At 38.8% G+C, this 16,700-nt stretch overlaps 1 protein-coding gene across 1 annotated transcript in view; it reads right to left on the bottom strand.

The window, feature by feature from the left end:
* SV2C (synaptic vesicle glycoprotein 2C) overlaps positions 1–16,700 on the bottom strand; it is a 72,809-nt gene that overhangs the window by 46,718 nt on the left and 9,391 nt on the right. The window contains exon 2 of the mRNA XM_083354751.1: positions 4,163–4,851. Coding sequence (XP_083210877.1) covers positions 4,163–4,745 — 583 coding nt within the window. The 5' untranslated portion in view covers positions 4,746–4,851. The remainder of the gene's footprint in view (positions 1–4,162; positions 4,852–16,700) is intronic.

Below are 16,700 nucleotides of genomic sequence, written 5' to 3'. Positions count from 1 at the left end.
AAGGGCACAAGGCAAGGGTGTCCGTTATCGCCCTTGTTATTTGTGTTAACATTAGAGATATTATTGGTTAAAATTCGGAATTCGGAAAAAATTAAGGGGATACAAATTGGAGATCAGGACTACAGATTGAGAGCATTCGCAGACGATCTGGTTGTTACAGTGACCCAGCCAGAGAACTCTGTTGTGGACCTGATGGAGATAATAACACAATATGGGAAGGTTTCTGGATTTAAAGTTAATACACAGAAAACCAAAATTTTGGCCAGAAATATGACAGTTTCGCAAAAGGCTCTCTTAGAAGGATTAACTGGATTTGAGATTGTTAAAAGGGTTAAATATTTGGGGGTGATTTTGTCGCCCTCTAATACAAAGCTATATAAAAATAATTATGAAAAACTATGGGGGAAAATTCAAAAAGAATTGGAGAGTTGGGAAAAGTTGCAATTGTCTTTGTTGGGACGGATTGCAGCAGTAAAAATGAATGTCCTGCCTAAATTTTTATTTTTATTTCAAATGATACCGATTCTTAAGAAAGATTCTAATTTGGAGGAATGGCAGCGAGGTATCAATAAATTTGTGTGGGCAGGGAAAAAGCCACGAGTTAAACTTAAGATTATGCAGGATACTCGTGAGAGAGGTGGCCTTAAATTGCCTAATTTTAAATTATATTATGAAGCTGCTGCATTAGTAGGAATAAGTGATTGGATTAATTTGACGCAAGGGAGGTTATTAAATCTTGAGGGCCATGATTTGTTGTTTGGCTGGCATGCATATTTGTTGTATGATAAGAAGGTAGACAACGTGTTTAGGGTGCATATTTTAAGACAGGCATTGCTGAGAGTTTGGAAGAAATATAGACATAAGTTAAGTTGCAAGATACCATTGTGGGCAATTCCAAAACACGCAATAGAAAATATACATGCTGGCTTCAAACATGATGTGACTACGTACAAGGAGATCCTCAGCTTGGAAATAAATGTTTGGTGTTTGAAATCATATAGCCTCTTGCGAGAAGAGAAGGTTGTTCAAAATTGGTTTCAATATATTCAGTTACGGGCCAGGTGGAAAGAAGACCAGAAAAATGGATTTACAATGACTGATGAAAATTTGATAAAGCAAATTAGAAATCAGGGACCAGCACATATCAAACGGATATATCTTGCATTGATAGAGATTGACTCAGAAACAGAGCTTGTTAAGGATTGTATGATAAAATGGGCCCAAAACATCCAGGAAGTTATCACAATGGACACGTGGGAAAAGATTTGGGTGAGGAACGTAAAATTTACTCAAGCTCAAAATCTAAGAGAGAACTTTTATAAAATGTTTTATAGATGGCATTTAGATCCTAAAAAGCTTGCAAGTATGTATCCGAATTATCAGCCTAAATGTTGGAGGTGCGGTGATGAAGATGCAACATATTTTCACATATGGTGGACATGTAAGAAGGTTAAGGCTTTTTGGATAAAAGTTTGGTGGAATATGCAGAAGATTTTTAAACAGAGGATAAAGTTTTGTCCGCAACTTTTTTTGTTGGGAATAATTGCAGACGCTACAGTTGTGGACACCAAATTGATGTTGAACTTAATTACGGCAGCAAGACTTTTGATAGGCCAATATTGGAAGAAAGAGGAACTGCCGACTATAGAAGAGTGGACTTTAAAGGTTTCCGACCTGGCAGAGATGGCGAAGATTTCGGCCTATTTGAAAGATCATTCGCAAGAACGCTATATTATGGAATGGAGAAAATGGATTGAGTTTATCCAGAACAAGTATAGGGTTAAGAAGTTTTATGTAGCATTTGAATAAGTCTTCTTTCGTTTTTTTTTCTTTTCTTATTTTAGTTTCTTTTTATACATATTCAATATTACTAAGGCTTGTTTTATCCTATATAAGCTAGAGAGAGATGGATTTTAGAGTTTATAGTTGTTAGTATATGATTGTTTATGATTGCTTTTTATATATATACCTTGTATTTAGCTCTGGGAAGTCGGGGGGGGGAGGGGGGGAGGGAGGGGGGGAGGAGGGAGGGGGAAGGGGGGATTTTTAAAGGAAAATTGTATCTTAAAACTTTTCAATAAAAAAAAAAGCTGCTCCAGATGAATCTGTGGAATGTCAGGCTCAGAAGATTCCACCCAGGAATCATCTGAGACTGCTGAACATGAAAAACAGACCTTGGAGGTCTTGTAGTCCAATCCCCTGCTCAGGCAGGAAAAACTATACCATTTCAGACAAATGGCTGTCCAATCTCTTCTTAAAAACTTCCAGTATTGGAGCATTCACAATTTCTGGAGGCAAGTTGTTCTACTGATTAATTGTTCTGTCAGGAAATTTCTCCTTAGTTCTAGGTTGCTTTCCTTCTTGGTTAGTTTCCATCTGTTGCTTCTTGTCCTGCCTTCAGGTGCTTTGGAGAATAGCTTGACTCCCTCTGCTTTGTGGCAGCCCCTGAGATATTGGAACACTGCTATCATGTTACCACAGTTCTTCTTTTCATTAAACTAAACATACCCAATTCCAGCAACCGTTCTTTATATGTTTTAGCTTCCAGCCCCCTAATCATTTTGTTGCTCTTCTCTGTACTCTTTCCAGAGTCTCAACATCTAATCAAACACAGGCACTGTCAGAACAGCTGGAGCAGTCAGATTTTTGGAGAGCAGAAGAAACACTCTTCTGGAAATCCACCATTTAGAAAATGCTGATAAATTCTTTTTCTCTTTTATTACTTTATCAAAATATAAAATACAGAAGTACAAGAAAAAATGAAAATAACAGGAAAATAAGGAAAGAAAAGGTGAAGAGAAGAAAAGTATAGGATGGGGTTGGGGGAGAAAAGCATTGACTTCCTACTCCTTTTGGTGCAGTAGAATAAAGTAGTAACATAAAACCTCAACTTTTTATTTTTATATAATTGTATACACTAGCCATTTCTATAAAAACGAATCTAGCTAGTCGGCAAAACCCAAAATCAAAGTATCATTTTTATCCACTTCGAGTACAAAGTCCAAAAGTGATTTCCAAATAGAAACGAAATTGTGTTCTTTTCTTTGATCAAAGCACTCAATTTAGCCATTTCTGCTAACTCGGTCAACTTCTTCAGCCATTTGTCCATTGTGGGAATCAAAGTGTCTTTCCATTTTTGTGCAGAGTATTCTTGCTGCCATGAGCATATATAACATCAAAGTTCCATTTTTTTTCAAATTCTTTATACTTTAAACCTAAAAGGAAAGTCTCTGATTTTACCTTTATATTCACTCTAAGAACCTTCTGTATTAACATGTGAATCATACTCCAATATTTCTTTGCTTTGTCACATGTAGAAAATGCTGATAAATTCTGGATAGATTGTTATAATATCCAGAAAGAACAATAGGAAAAATAAGTAGAGTTTAGGGGCAGTGGCCACATTCAGATAAGGATATTTTCACAAGAAGCTTGCCTGTTCACAAGATAGCAGACACAAGGCATGCATTTTTTCATAGGGCAAATAAGGGAGGTTGCGCCTGTATGATGATGCTTGTACTCCAGTTTATCACTGAGTCCTGAAGAAGGTACAGGTGGGTATTTTTCCAAACAAAATGCCTGACTGCAGATACCCTCCATGTTTATTTACTATTGCAAGAATTAGAAAAGATGCTAATGAAGAAATCCAACTATTTCAGTTTGTTAACAGGCTAATCCTATATATGACAGAATAAAAGGATACCTGTTAAATCTCTTCCTTGTACCATAAGAGGTTGTGTGGTTTTTACTTCTGGGTGGAAAGAAGAGTTGATTCCTTTGATTGTTGTTGTAGCAGATCAATTTAGTACCAGCTTCTTTGTCTTTGAACTTTGCCTGATTTACCCTTCACAATATACTGCAGAATGAGACATTTTCTAATTTCTCATTAAAATAACTTACATACGGTACTTGTTTTTGTCCTTCATAGCCTACCAGTATATTTATTCAAGACCTTTATATATTTCAATTTTAACCAAATGGACAGTCAGGAACAATTTGCTTTTTTTGCTTGTCTTAATGCAGATGAAAAGAAAAATACAACTTTTTTTGTCTTATCAAAATAGAAACCATGGCAGCATCTTATATATATTCAAATATGTATCTATATAACCTTTGTCTAATTTATTATGATTCAGTGTGACAGACTAGAAGTAACACTCACCAAGCCATCCCGATCCAGAGTTGGGGATGCACAAATCTGTCTCAGCACTGGGCAACACAAATCCAACCACGAAGACCTCTACTCCGTCAGCCATTAGTGCCATTCCAAGGACAAAAAAGAGGGCCCACTGAAAACGTCCATGTCCACATTCTTGAATGATTAACTCATATTGCTGTGCTAGCTCTTCTTCATCAGCTTTTCTCTCTGTCTCTAATTCACATCGATCCTTGTAAACATCTGTGATTTGCTGTCCTAAAGCTACAGTTCTATCTTTGTTCTGTGCTGTACTTGGGATTCCTTGATACTCTCCCTCATAAATCTCATCGTCTTCATCATGTCCTTCAGTTGCTTCACTTGATCCTTCATCTTCATTTCCTTCTCCTTCATAATTTCCATCTTGGCTATAATAATCATTTTCTTCTTCAGCCTGGAATCTGTTGCAAGATCTTTCAGTGTAGCCATCTTGAGCTCTATCAACTGCTCTGGTTGCTTTCCTTACTGCCTGTTTTTTGGCCTCCTTGGCAATGTCCTGAGCTCCTTTTGCTAATAAAACCCTATCATCCATCTCATAAGCTCTATCCATTGTCTATTTATCAAGATGTATTCACTATAGTTCTGTCCAAAAAAGATACTTGTGCTGGAGAACAGCTGCCGGAAACTCCAAACCACATTTAGTTTCAAAACAAAACCTAAAAAGAAGAACAAAGTAAATTAAAAGTTGTTTATGCTTACGAAAATCACACAAAAGATTTAAAATGATTATTGCTTAAGAAACATAACTATCTATCTACCCATTTCCCACAGGTTAAAAGGTAAAGGTAAAGGTTCCCCCGCACATGCATGCTAGTCGTTTCCAACTCTAGGGGCCGGTGCTCATCTCCGTTTCAAATCCGAAGAGCCAGCGCTTGTCCGAGGACGTCTCTGTGGTCATGTGGCCGGCATGACTGGACGCCAAAGGCACACGGAACGCTGTTACCTTCCCACGGTAGTGGTCCCTATTTTTCTACTTGCATTTTTACGTGCTTTCGAACTGCTAGGTTGGCAGAAGCTGGGACGAGTAACAGGCGCTCACTCTGCTACGCGGCACTCGGGATTCGACCCGCCAAACTGCCGACCTTCCGATCGACAAGCTCAGCATCCTAACCCACTGAGCCACCGCGTCCCACAGGTTAAAACATACTAATTTACAGATGGCTGGTGCTATATAGAAATGCTCCTGCACACAAAACAGACAACAGATGACATAGATAAAAAGATCAAGTATCATACATATTTTTCTCTCAAAATCACTGAATAACTTTCTGCACTACAAGAAAAAGATCAGTTCAGAAGATCAAATTTCAGCATAGTTTAGAGGGAGTTTCTAAGGGAGGTTGTTTCTGTTCCAACCCTGTAACTTGCTTTCCTCCAGCATAGTTCCTTTGTTGAACACTAATCATCCAATCATGCAAATGCAAAGCTATATGTAATTCTCTGCCATCTTGCACACAGAACCCATAAATTTAACATCTGTTCAGACTTTAGGTTTACTGCAGAGCACATCAGGAACAGAGCACTTTCCCATTCATCTTACATTAAAAATATATGCCTATCAGCCTAAAATTAAATGTCAAATATACCAAAATGAAATCTAGTATGTATTTGATTTTTTGCACCATAAAATCAAGTCACACAGAGATTTCATGTTGCATTATCCTTAATAATCATTACAGGCTTAGTTATTTTGTCTAGAAGAGATTAATGGCACTTGAAGACCAATAGAATGAAGGCAATCCAATTAGACGAAAAGCCAAACTTCTCTCCAAGGACTCTCACTTTAGTCCTAAATGCTGTTATCAAAATGATTTAGCAGTTCTACTAAAAGGAAAAGGGGTGGAATTGTCACTACACAGTGCCATTTTCCAATGATTAAAGTGTGCTCATATTCACTGCAGCACCCTCATGAATGGAGCATCTTTGATTTAAAATCTGCCTGACATTGTTCCAAAACATCTCATGAAAATGATACTATAAAAGCCAGCCCCAGCAGCCTCAAGGGTTATATTTTATCACCTCTGTAAAGGCAGCGTGATTTCCTACATTCAGAACTGAAAGTTAACGAGAAAACACAAAGACAGTAAAAGAAAGAAGAGAATGGTATCTTTGCAAAATGTGTAATTATTATTGGGGGAGGGTTATTCCTTCGCTGTGTCGGAGTCCATTTCTTTTTATTCATTAGGATTATTCAATTCTATCTGGTGCCATCAAGTGTTTAGAATGCAATTACAAAAATCTCCATAATTTGTTTTAATCATCCTCCATATCATACAGGCCCTTAATATGAGAAGAGGCTAAGATACAAAACAGTGGCACCTGTGAACATTTGATTTGGAGCACCTGTTTTTAGCAGAGAGACACTGAAACAATGCTAACATAAGTAAAGGCTTCTTAGATACTTAGGTGACCAACATTTGAACCAGGGCTGTTTTTCTACCAGAAGCATAAGGTACACATCATAGTCATTCTGTTTCTAATGCTGTAGCCTTTTCCTCCTCTTTTCAATCTTATTTGTAAATTACTTTTAATGTTCTATTAATTTTCGTATGAATGTGATATAATTGATTGAGGCATGAAAACTGTTTAGAAAAACTAAAGCAAGAAAGTAATCTTCCTTTACTTTCTTCTTTCAGTTTTTCTAAACAGCTTTCATGCCTCATTCATTAATTCTTAATTAATTAATTATGAATATATTGACCTAATAGAACCAAACCACTTATAAACCAACCAACCCAATAGACCCAAACATCTTATAATATCCTGGGTGAGAAACTAGGGGCTGGGAAGTGAGCAGTGACCCCCTCCCCCAACCCCAGCTTCCCAGAAATGTATCCTGCAAGGTGCAGTAGATATAATCTTTTAAGGATTCTGATTACTTTGCAACTAAATGACTTTTGAGAAGGGATTAATTAGGGCTGGAGGATAATAATATCCTCTGATCCTTATTGATCACCAACTATTCTCCGAGCTCTAAAAAGCATCAGTAATCTTATCAATATTAGATTAAATATTCAAGAATTTATATTCTGTGCTCCAGAGTAGATGCCTAAGAGTATCAAACTTAAAGGTTAAATACCCAAGAAAACAAATACTGTAATTCAGCTATCTACCATAATAGCACACATGGAAAGGATAATCAAATCTATAATTCAGTTTTTCCTCTGTGTAGAGATGGAGGTCAAGGATATGAAGGGACCGTGTGCAGAAAACTGCCTGCCTTAGTATCCTGTTATCCACATGTCTATGAGCTCATTCCAATTAGCACTGCCAAGGACTGCCAGGAACCAGCTAGATATGAAAGACTCTGCCCTGGCTGGGATGTTCGGATGTTGTCCAAGATTGACTAGGGAGTACACCAATAAACAGTGCTTTTGCTGTGCGTTATTTCCTGCTTGTTAAAACTGTATAAAAGACAATAAACTATGCGTAGGAAGACAGACATTTTGGACATCCTGCGATGACTGGTCTCTGAATCTGACACCTCTGTGCATGTGTGCATGTGTGTATGTCTTCGAGTCAGTGATTCTGGGCAAGAATCTGCAGTTTTCTTGGCAAGATTTCAGAAGTAATTTGCTATTGACTGTTTCCTAGGGCTGAGAAGTGAATAGCTCAAGATTATTTATTTTATTATTATTAGATTTTTATACCGCCCTTCTCCCAAAGGACTCAGGGTGGTGTACAGGGCAATAAATATCAAAATACGAAATACAAAAGTTAAAAAAACATTAAATAATTATGCCCGATGTAATACATTGGTTAAAATCCATGTTAAAACCCCAGACCCCAAACCCATCAGACCAGGCCGACTTGTTCAAATAAATAAGTTTTTAGATCACGTCGGAAGGAGCGAAGGTCGGGGGCCATCCGGAGCTCAACCGGTAAGCGGTTCCACAGGTCTGGCGCCCCACAGACAACGCCCTCCCCCTGGGGGTCACCAGTCGACATTCTCTGACCGGTGGCACTCTGAGGAGGCCCTCTCTGTGGGAGCGCACTGGACGGAGGGAGGTTGACACCGGCAGCAGGTGTTGCCGTAGGTAATCCGGACCCATGCCATGTAGGGCTTTATAGGTCATCACCAGCACCTTGAATCTCACCCAGAGGGCAACTGGAAGCCAATGCAGCTCATGGAGCAGAGGTGTAACATGGGAGTATCGGGAGACCCCCAACACAACTAGCGCAGCTGCATTTTGCACCAGCTGAAGCCTCCGAGTGGTCCTCAAGGGCAGCCCCTTGAGATTATCCAAATGACTTAGTGCCTAAGGGGAAACTAGAATTCATAGTCTCATTTCTAGCTGATGCTTTAGTCCAGAGGTCCCCAACCTTCTGGGCACCAGGGACTGGTTACGTGGGGAGAGGTTTTTCTGTGGACCTGAGGGGGCTTGGTTTTGTGTGCTGCCTGCATCCTGCGGATGGTGCTTTGCTTGTTTGTGCGGCCTGGTTGCTGGCATGCCGCGGCCCGGTACCGGTCCATGGACCGGGGGTTGGGGACCCCTGCTTTAGCCACTACAACTGGGTCTCAAATTCCTTACAGACTTTCCAGTTATATTTAATGTTTTCTATTTATATAATCATATATGCAGTCATATATTCATACAATTTTCTTTAATCTGGCAGCATAACCGGTTACAAAACTCTTTGGTAAATATGGCGCATAACTGTGAAGCTCTTTCACTTTTGGAAAACCGAATTACTTTTATTCTACTTCATTTCAAGTACATTAATGCAACTTCTAGAAAATCCGAATTTGTAGAAACATGCTCCAGAAACATGGCTATGGAAAATATTTTTAAAGTTGCTTTGAACTGATTTTGCTTTTGAGCAACTTTGGGAGCGATTAATGAAGAAAGCAGAGAGGTGGCTTGTTTTACTCAAAAATTGTTCCTTTGATGAAAAGAATGAGGTATGATTCAAGACAGGCAAGGTGATAGTTAAGGGATGGGAGGACATATCTTATCCTATCTATAATAAACTTGGATGTTTAGTACTTAGACTTACCTATAGATTTTTGGTGTACACACTGGTGGCAATAATACTTAACAATAATTTCCCATGTGAAAATAGAATATTGCATGAGAATCTCTTCTGATTCTCCACCATCCCTCCTGATATGACGTTACAAGTAACATCCCTTGTAAATTCCCATGGTAATTTGAAAGGGGCTTTTTTCCTCTTAGATAATGGTAAGGAGTGTTTATAAGTAGAATAGGTTGATTGCATGTGGAAATACGTTTGTTATCCATCTCAACACCTCTCTTTTCATTTTATTGAAAAAGGGATAACAATTCTTTTATTAAAGACCTTTGGAATAATGCCACAATTCCTTAAAATTTTAAAAAGTGATTTCCAAATAGTTTCCTTCCTCTGATCTGGAAATATGTCTGCCCATATTTCTAGTGATTATTTCAGTGGATACTGTAATGTATTGGGCTTGTTTTGTTAAGGGAACACCACGTGGGTAATTGCTGGGAGGTTGCTTGAGCAGGGAAGCTGGCTAACGGCCTCAGCTCCTCAGACAACCCGTCTCCAGCGCCGCTATTGGTTGCCTCTAGGGCGGCAATAGGTTGCTTTAAACCTATTGGCCGCCACCTAGAGGCCAGGGTATAAATTGCTGCATTTGCAGCCCTGTTTCTCAGTTCAGATCCTGCAAGCAATAAACAATAATCTTGCTGAACTCACTCGCCTCGTCTTCGCCATTAAGCAACGAACCCAGTACATAACAGATACAAAGGAATTGAATGACATGGAAATGTGTTCCTTAGAATGAATGATAATGTGAACAGAGTAAGCACATCAGGGAATGCATCAGTAGTTCTGTATATAGAAGTGAATGTTGCACTTGAAAAAGACAAACTCCTTTTCTTTAGCTAAAGAAAATGGCTAAAGAATGGCTTCATTACTAAACAAAAAGGTTATGTAAGAGACTGGTAAACATATAGCAAAATAATTAGGGTACAATGGTATTTACCAACTGATGATTTAATGTGATTTATTCTGATTTTATCAAAATTAACGATTGTTGGCAGTTTTCTTTCTGATATGCCTACATATTGAATCATCCGTACAATACACTTAGTCTGCTTAACAAGGCCTTCAAAATACTGCTACAATTAAAATGAGAGTTAGAATCTACATATACGTGTAGTCTGTTAAATATATGGATAGTTTAAAATTTAATTAAAGGTCTTCTGCAACAGAATTCAATTTAAAGTTAAGGTTGTTTTTTCAAGGTGACTTTTATAAGGCAACAGAGATGGAAGATAGGAAAAGGAACAGAACAGACTATGTTTTCAGGAAAAATTAAGTTTCAGTTATCTGATAATATGAGATGTAGTCAAAATCAAAGAGATACTAATGAATGGGACACTGTAGAAATAAAAATAAAATAAAAAGTTTATATAATGACCTGGACCTAAGACTGTTTGGGTAGGGGAACTGGAATGGAGTTGGGCAAAAGAATTGGAATCTCCGTGATCTGGAAGTGGTCAGAAGGTTGAAAAAGAGGTCACATGATCCAGAGACATTGCAACCGTCATAAGTATGAACCACTTGCCAAGTATATGAATTTTGACCATGTGACCATGGAGATGCTGCAATGGTCGTAAGTGTGAAAAACAATCATAAGTCATTTTTAGTGCTGTTGTAACTTTGAACAGTCACTAAACGAACTGTTATAAGTTAAACTACCTGTATGTCAACATCTGTCCTTTTCTGTGGTTAGATTACTTTCTGGTCAAATTGCATATCAAGGTACTTAAGGTTTTTACAAGCAACTCTACTCATACCTGGCTAATTTCTGGAATTCAGAGACAGTATATTTCAATGACTCCCTAAAGATGCAGAAATTGATGTTATGTCTATGTGGTACTGGATGAGATGGTGCCCACAAAGCTTCTTTCTAATCATTGATTCAGTGGAGCTTCCTGTGCAACTGTACACTAGATACTGCTACAATCAGGTATAGTGTGTATATCCTCTGACATTATCAAGAAATAAATCTTGTGTTACAGTCAATATGCAAATTCTTTTTTTTTTAAACTATACCAGGGGTGTCAAACTCAATTTCATTGAGGGCCGCATCAGTATTGCGGGTGCCCTCAAGGGGCCGGGTGGGTATGGCCAGGGTGGGCGTGGCCTACTGGGTGGGCATGGCTAGAGTGCATTTGGCCTACTGGGTGGGCATGGCCAGCTCTACAACGTTCGCATCAAGGGTGCCTATGGGGGCCTGAGCAGGAGTAGGACAGATCTGAGGGTCTCTGGCAGAAGGAGGGTCTCTGGGCCAGGGCCAAGGCAGTGGGGGCCGTTCCCTCACTGTTTCCAGGATAGCTTTGCGGGCCACATGAAACCACTTCGCGGGCCGCATCTGGCCCCCGGGCCTTGTGTTTGACATGTCTGAACTATACCATGAAGAAAATATTTCTAAATTCATTGGGAAATGGCCATCTTTCATCATTCTTATTAAAATCTATAGTAAGGGTGAAATGACTAAAACTAGAATAATAGATTAATCTTTTTTCAGCAACAGTTAATATTACAAAGACACCAAACAAAGTATGTTAAATAATACATTAAACTGAATATATAGTGCACATATTCCATTAGTCACAACCTAAATATTTTAACAACTTAAACAGCTGGCTGTATTTAATTAAGTTACCCAAGCCTTGCTTTGTGTACAGGCAGTCCTTGACTTATGACCATAATAGAGCCTGGAATTATAGTCATCATAAGTCAGTGGTGGCGAACCTATGGCACGCGTACCAGAGGCGGCACTCAGAGCCCTCTCTGTTGGCACGTGTGCAACCACCACCAGCAGCAGGTCCATCAGGCTGCCACTGCCGCCCGGAGGAGGAGCCCCACCCAGCACAAAGGAGGTGAAGCCATTGACTAGCAAGCTTGAGTAGAGATGGTAGAGCAGAGGTCACCAACCATTGTCAATTGGCAGAGTGGAAGAAAAGGGAGGGGAAAGCATTTTATATGCGTGCATGCATGCATGGGGCCGTGAGCATGCACATGCTACAAATGGGGTGAGGCTATTGCCTGCATGATACTCACTAGCCCTGCCCCATTCTTGCATGCTGCAGTGTGTTGTATCTGCATCCTGTGGCATGGCAGCAGCCGTTTTTATGCCTTGCAGCACGGTGGCCAATTTTTGTGCCCCTGGTTTTTGCGTGCCAGAGGCGGCACTCAGAGGACCCTCCCTGCCCCCTCCCCGAGGGTATCACAATGCTGATGCACTACTGGCACTTTGCGATAAATAAGTGGGTTTTGGGTTGCAATTTGGGCACTGGGTCTCTAAAAGGTTCGCCATCACGGTCATAAGTCATGCCAGTTGCATTAAGTGGCTCATCATGTTACTGACATTATTTCTAATCTAATAGTTCAAGCTTTTCTCATCTTTTGACCACTATAATTTCTTCAGCTTTACAACATTCCTTCTTTCAATCTCACCACACTGCCCACTTTTCCCAAATAACTATACTCTTGGGTAATTAAATCACAGTGATGGTGTTGTTGCCTGCTAAGACATGCAGTCTATTTGCCTCATGTCATTTAGTTAAAAAGCACCAGAGAGAAGACAAATGTTTGTCACCCAGGAAATCAGAAGATCCTGAGATGTTTCCCAACTTTATTACCTCCAGATACAGAGATCAGTAGATATACTGGACTCCCATTAGATAAGACAGGAGTTTCGTTTCCAGACATTTGGAGGGAGTTTGCTAACAAAGCTTGGGTCAACAGCTAAGTTGCTTTTCTAGATGAAAAAGCCAAAAATCAAAAGCTTGATGGAATTAGCCTATAAGTTTTAATTAAGTAATCCATCCTCAATAATACAGAGATAAAGGTAATTACTAGGATCAATCAAGCTTTAACACAGAAGAGCTGCAGATTTTAATTTTAATCTTTGCTCACTAAAACTATCATCCAAGAATTCCTACTCCTACTCTTTTTGCCTTGCATAGGACTGTTTATCATATGCTTGGGAGCAATTCTCTGCACTGACAAAATGGGTAATTAAAATATAATATCCATTTGAGAATTGATATTCTAAATACAGTATCAGATGAATTCACTCTCTCAGCAATGGGGTATAAAATTTTTTAAAAATGAGCGTGTGTGCGCACGCACGCACACACGCACACACACACACACACACACTGAAATAATTTTTAAAGAAACATTCAAGTGAAAAGAACCTGAAGTTGGGGTCAGAACCAATAGTAGATAACCAAGATATTCAATTCAATGGGCATCATTTGTAAAAAAAAAAGTCTCAAAAATATATTTACAAACTTCAAATTTATACTTATCTTTTGGATTTTATAAGCCACTGAATCCTTTTGACACTAACTATGTGGGTTCCCATGAACAAGAAGTACATATTGCTGAATAGCTGCAACTTTATTGGGTGATTTTGTTGTAAGCAAAGTGCCTCATTTCTCAGTGCATTCTTTTAAGAATATGTCTCCCTGTCAAGAAAAATTAGCAATTTCTTACAAGTTTTAATTTCTCCCCTTTGACAATTTGGCATTTTCATAACTAGTTACAGGTACTGTTCTTGAATTAAATCACTTCTGCTTCTAAGCAGCCCCTTTGATGAAAAAAAGGGTGTGTGGATATAATTCACATTCACCATTTTAAAAAAGCCTTCTTTGGTACAACTGTAGACATCATGATTATCTGTAAATCATAGAAGCATTTCCTCATCAATATTGTTCCCTGTATGTCACAGATAAGGTGCACTGTATTGTTATCAACACCTAATTTATACAAGCTCACAGAAACCAAAGCCTCTACAATTCAGGAAGCTCTCGGAACAATTTATCATTCATTGTTGTTGCTACTGCATTCTTTTAACCTAAGTAGGTGTACTTGATTCATAATAGCATTATGAATTTATGAAAATATTAGCTCATTTGTTTGTGGATCCTTGTTTCAAAAGTCAGTGTTTAGGTATTAACTACAAGATGAGACACAAGAACATTGATTTCAACCTCAGGAATACCAAAGCAGCATTTTTTTTAGCCCCAGGCTTTTTACCCTGACACCAGCTTGATGTTCTGAACTAAAGCAACCATTCTCCTAAGGTAGACTGAGTGAAATGGGGTTGTGCAATGCTCGTCAGGCTGAAGAAGGCTGTTTTACTCAAGATATTGCCTATAACAAAGGAAAATAGCCTTAGAAGATACCTTCCAATCAGTCATTCTATATTTACCATATAACATTAGAGAATTAAAAATGACTGTAATTCAAAATCTCACCATGAAGAATTCTTATAAATGTTTTGCCCCATGGACATCCATTTTTGCATCTGGTAAACGGGAGTAAAAATGTCCTTAACATGATTTTATCACTATCTGTTTAGGGAGTACTTCAGACAATACATTATCTTAAGTGTACCATAATTCTACTCGTTTTTCTACCTTTAGACGTCTTCAAAGCATTTGATAGATTGGAATGCAAATTTCTTAAGAGTCTGTTACTGGAAATGGGATTTGTATTTAATGATATTGCTATAATCAATCAATTATATTCACCACACAAACTGTAATCAAAATCACTGAAGCAGACACAGAGATCTTTTATTACAGAGGTACTAAACCAAAGTTACAGCTTTTTCTTATTTTATTTAATCTAATTATTGATTATCACAAAGTATTAAGAGTAATAAAAATATTTATTCCATATAATTAATTTGTTTAGAAACAAACAAACAAATTAATTCAAAATCCTAAGGACAAAACTATTAAAATCTGAAATGAATAAAGTTCCCACAGAAACAGGTCAAATTTGATAAACTGATTGCTATGATAATAAACACTGATCAAAAGCATCTACTTTCCAGATAGGTTTACATATTATTTATTATTTATTTATTTATTGATGGGATTTATATCCCGCCCTACCTCCCGAAGGACTCAGGGTGGCTAACAACAAAACATATAATAAGTACAGAAATTAAGATAAAAATAAAATTAAAATCATCTGTGCAATAAATTAAAATTAAAAACTAAAAATAAATTAAAAATTGTAAATATAATTAATTAAAATGCCTGGTGGAAAAGGAGTGTTTTGAGGCCGCAGCGAAAGGATTGGAGATTTTGGGCCATCCGAAGCTCAGGGGGGAGCTGATTCCATAGGGCTGGCGCTCCCACAGAGAAGGCCCTCCCCCTGGGGGTCGCCAGCCGACATTGCCTAGCTGACGGTACCCTGAGGAGGCCTTCTCTGTGTGAGCGTACTGGGCGATAGGAATTTGTTCCCGGCAGCAGATGGTCCTGCAAGTATCCTGGGCCTAAGCCATGTAGGGCTTTAAAGGTAAGTACCAGCACCTTAAATCTCACCCGGAGGGCAACCGGTAGCCAATGCAGGTCACGCAGGAGGGGTGTAATATGGGAGTATCGGGGTGCTCCCATCACAACCCGTGCAGCTGCACTCTGCACCAGCTGAAGCCTCCGGGTGGTCTTCAAGGGCAGCCCCATGTAGAGAGCATTACAGTAGTCTATACGGGAGGTAACGAGTGCGTGGAGACATTATTATAATTCTCTTGCAAAAAATCAACATACAATCTTAGATGGAACATCTAAGTTGGCAAAATAGGCACAATAAAAACAATTCTTCCTAAATTTTATTGAGACTTATTCTTAAAGAGTTTCTGTTTACTTATTCATGGCATATACATTTTATGTGGTATAATACATTCACAGTTTCTGAAAAATGAAAGTGAGAATGCTGCACCTCTTTGGGACTGCAATGGGACAACCTGCCATGGGCAACTCACCGCAGCACAACTCAACATCACAGGACGACTTGCTGTGGAACAATTCAATTTCATTTATTTAAAATAATTTTTAAAATATTTTAATTGTTGTCATTCAGTTTTCATTTTGTCCCTCCTTTGGCATCCTTTCTTTAATGATTCTATTGCACTATTTTTTTGATTTTAGTGTAACTCTTGTCCTGCAGTGAGTTGGCCTACGGTCAGTTGGCCATGGTAAGTTGTCCTGCAGTGAGTTAAATGTGATGTTCACAACAAGTTGGTTGTGGTAAGTTGGCCATGGTGAATTGGTGGTGGCAAGATGGCCATGTCGAATTGTCGCAGCCCCTTTGGGACATGCATACAGCATCACAACATACACAGAAAAGAAGACTCCTTGCAGATTCCCCATGGCTGGTGGGAGAATACTGGGAGTTGAAGTCCATACATCTCAAGTTGCCAAAGTCAAAGTCAAAGTCAATGATTCAAGTCTCTTAACAGTATATAAAGATTAATGACAAGAAATCCCATACAGTATTTATAAAATAGGGACGTGGTGGCTCAGTGGGTTAGGACACTGAGCCTGTCGATCAGAAGGTCGGCAGTTTGGCAGGTTGAATCCTGAGTGCCACGTAACAGAGTGAGCGCCTGTTACTCGTCCCAGCTTCTTCCAACCTAGCAGTTCGAAAGCACGTAAAAATGCAAGTAGAAAAATAGGGACCATTACGGTGGGAAGGTAACAGCGTTCCA

Source organism: Vipera ursinii (assembly GCF_947247035.1).
Source record: "Vipera ursinii genome assembly, chromosome: 2".
Lineage (NCBI taxonomy): Eukaryota > Metazoa > Chordata > Lepidosauria > Squamata > Viperidae > Vipera > Vipera ursinii.
Note: the sequence above shows the minus strand (reverse complement) of the source record. Positions and strands in the feature narration are given on the sequence as shown.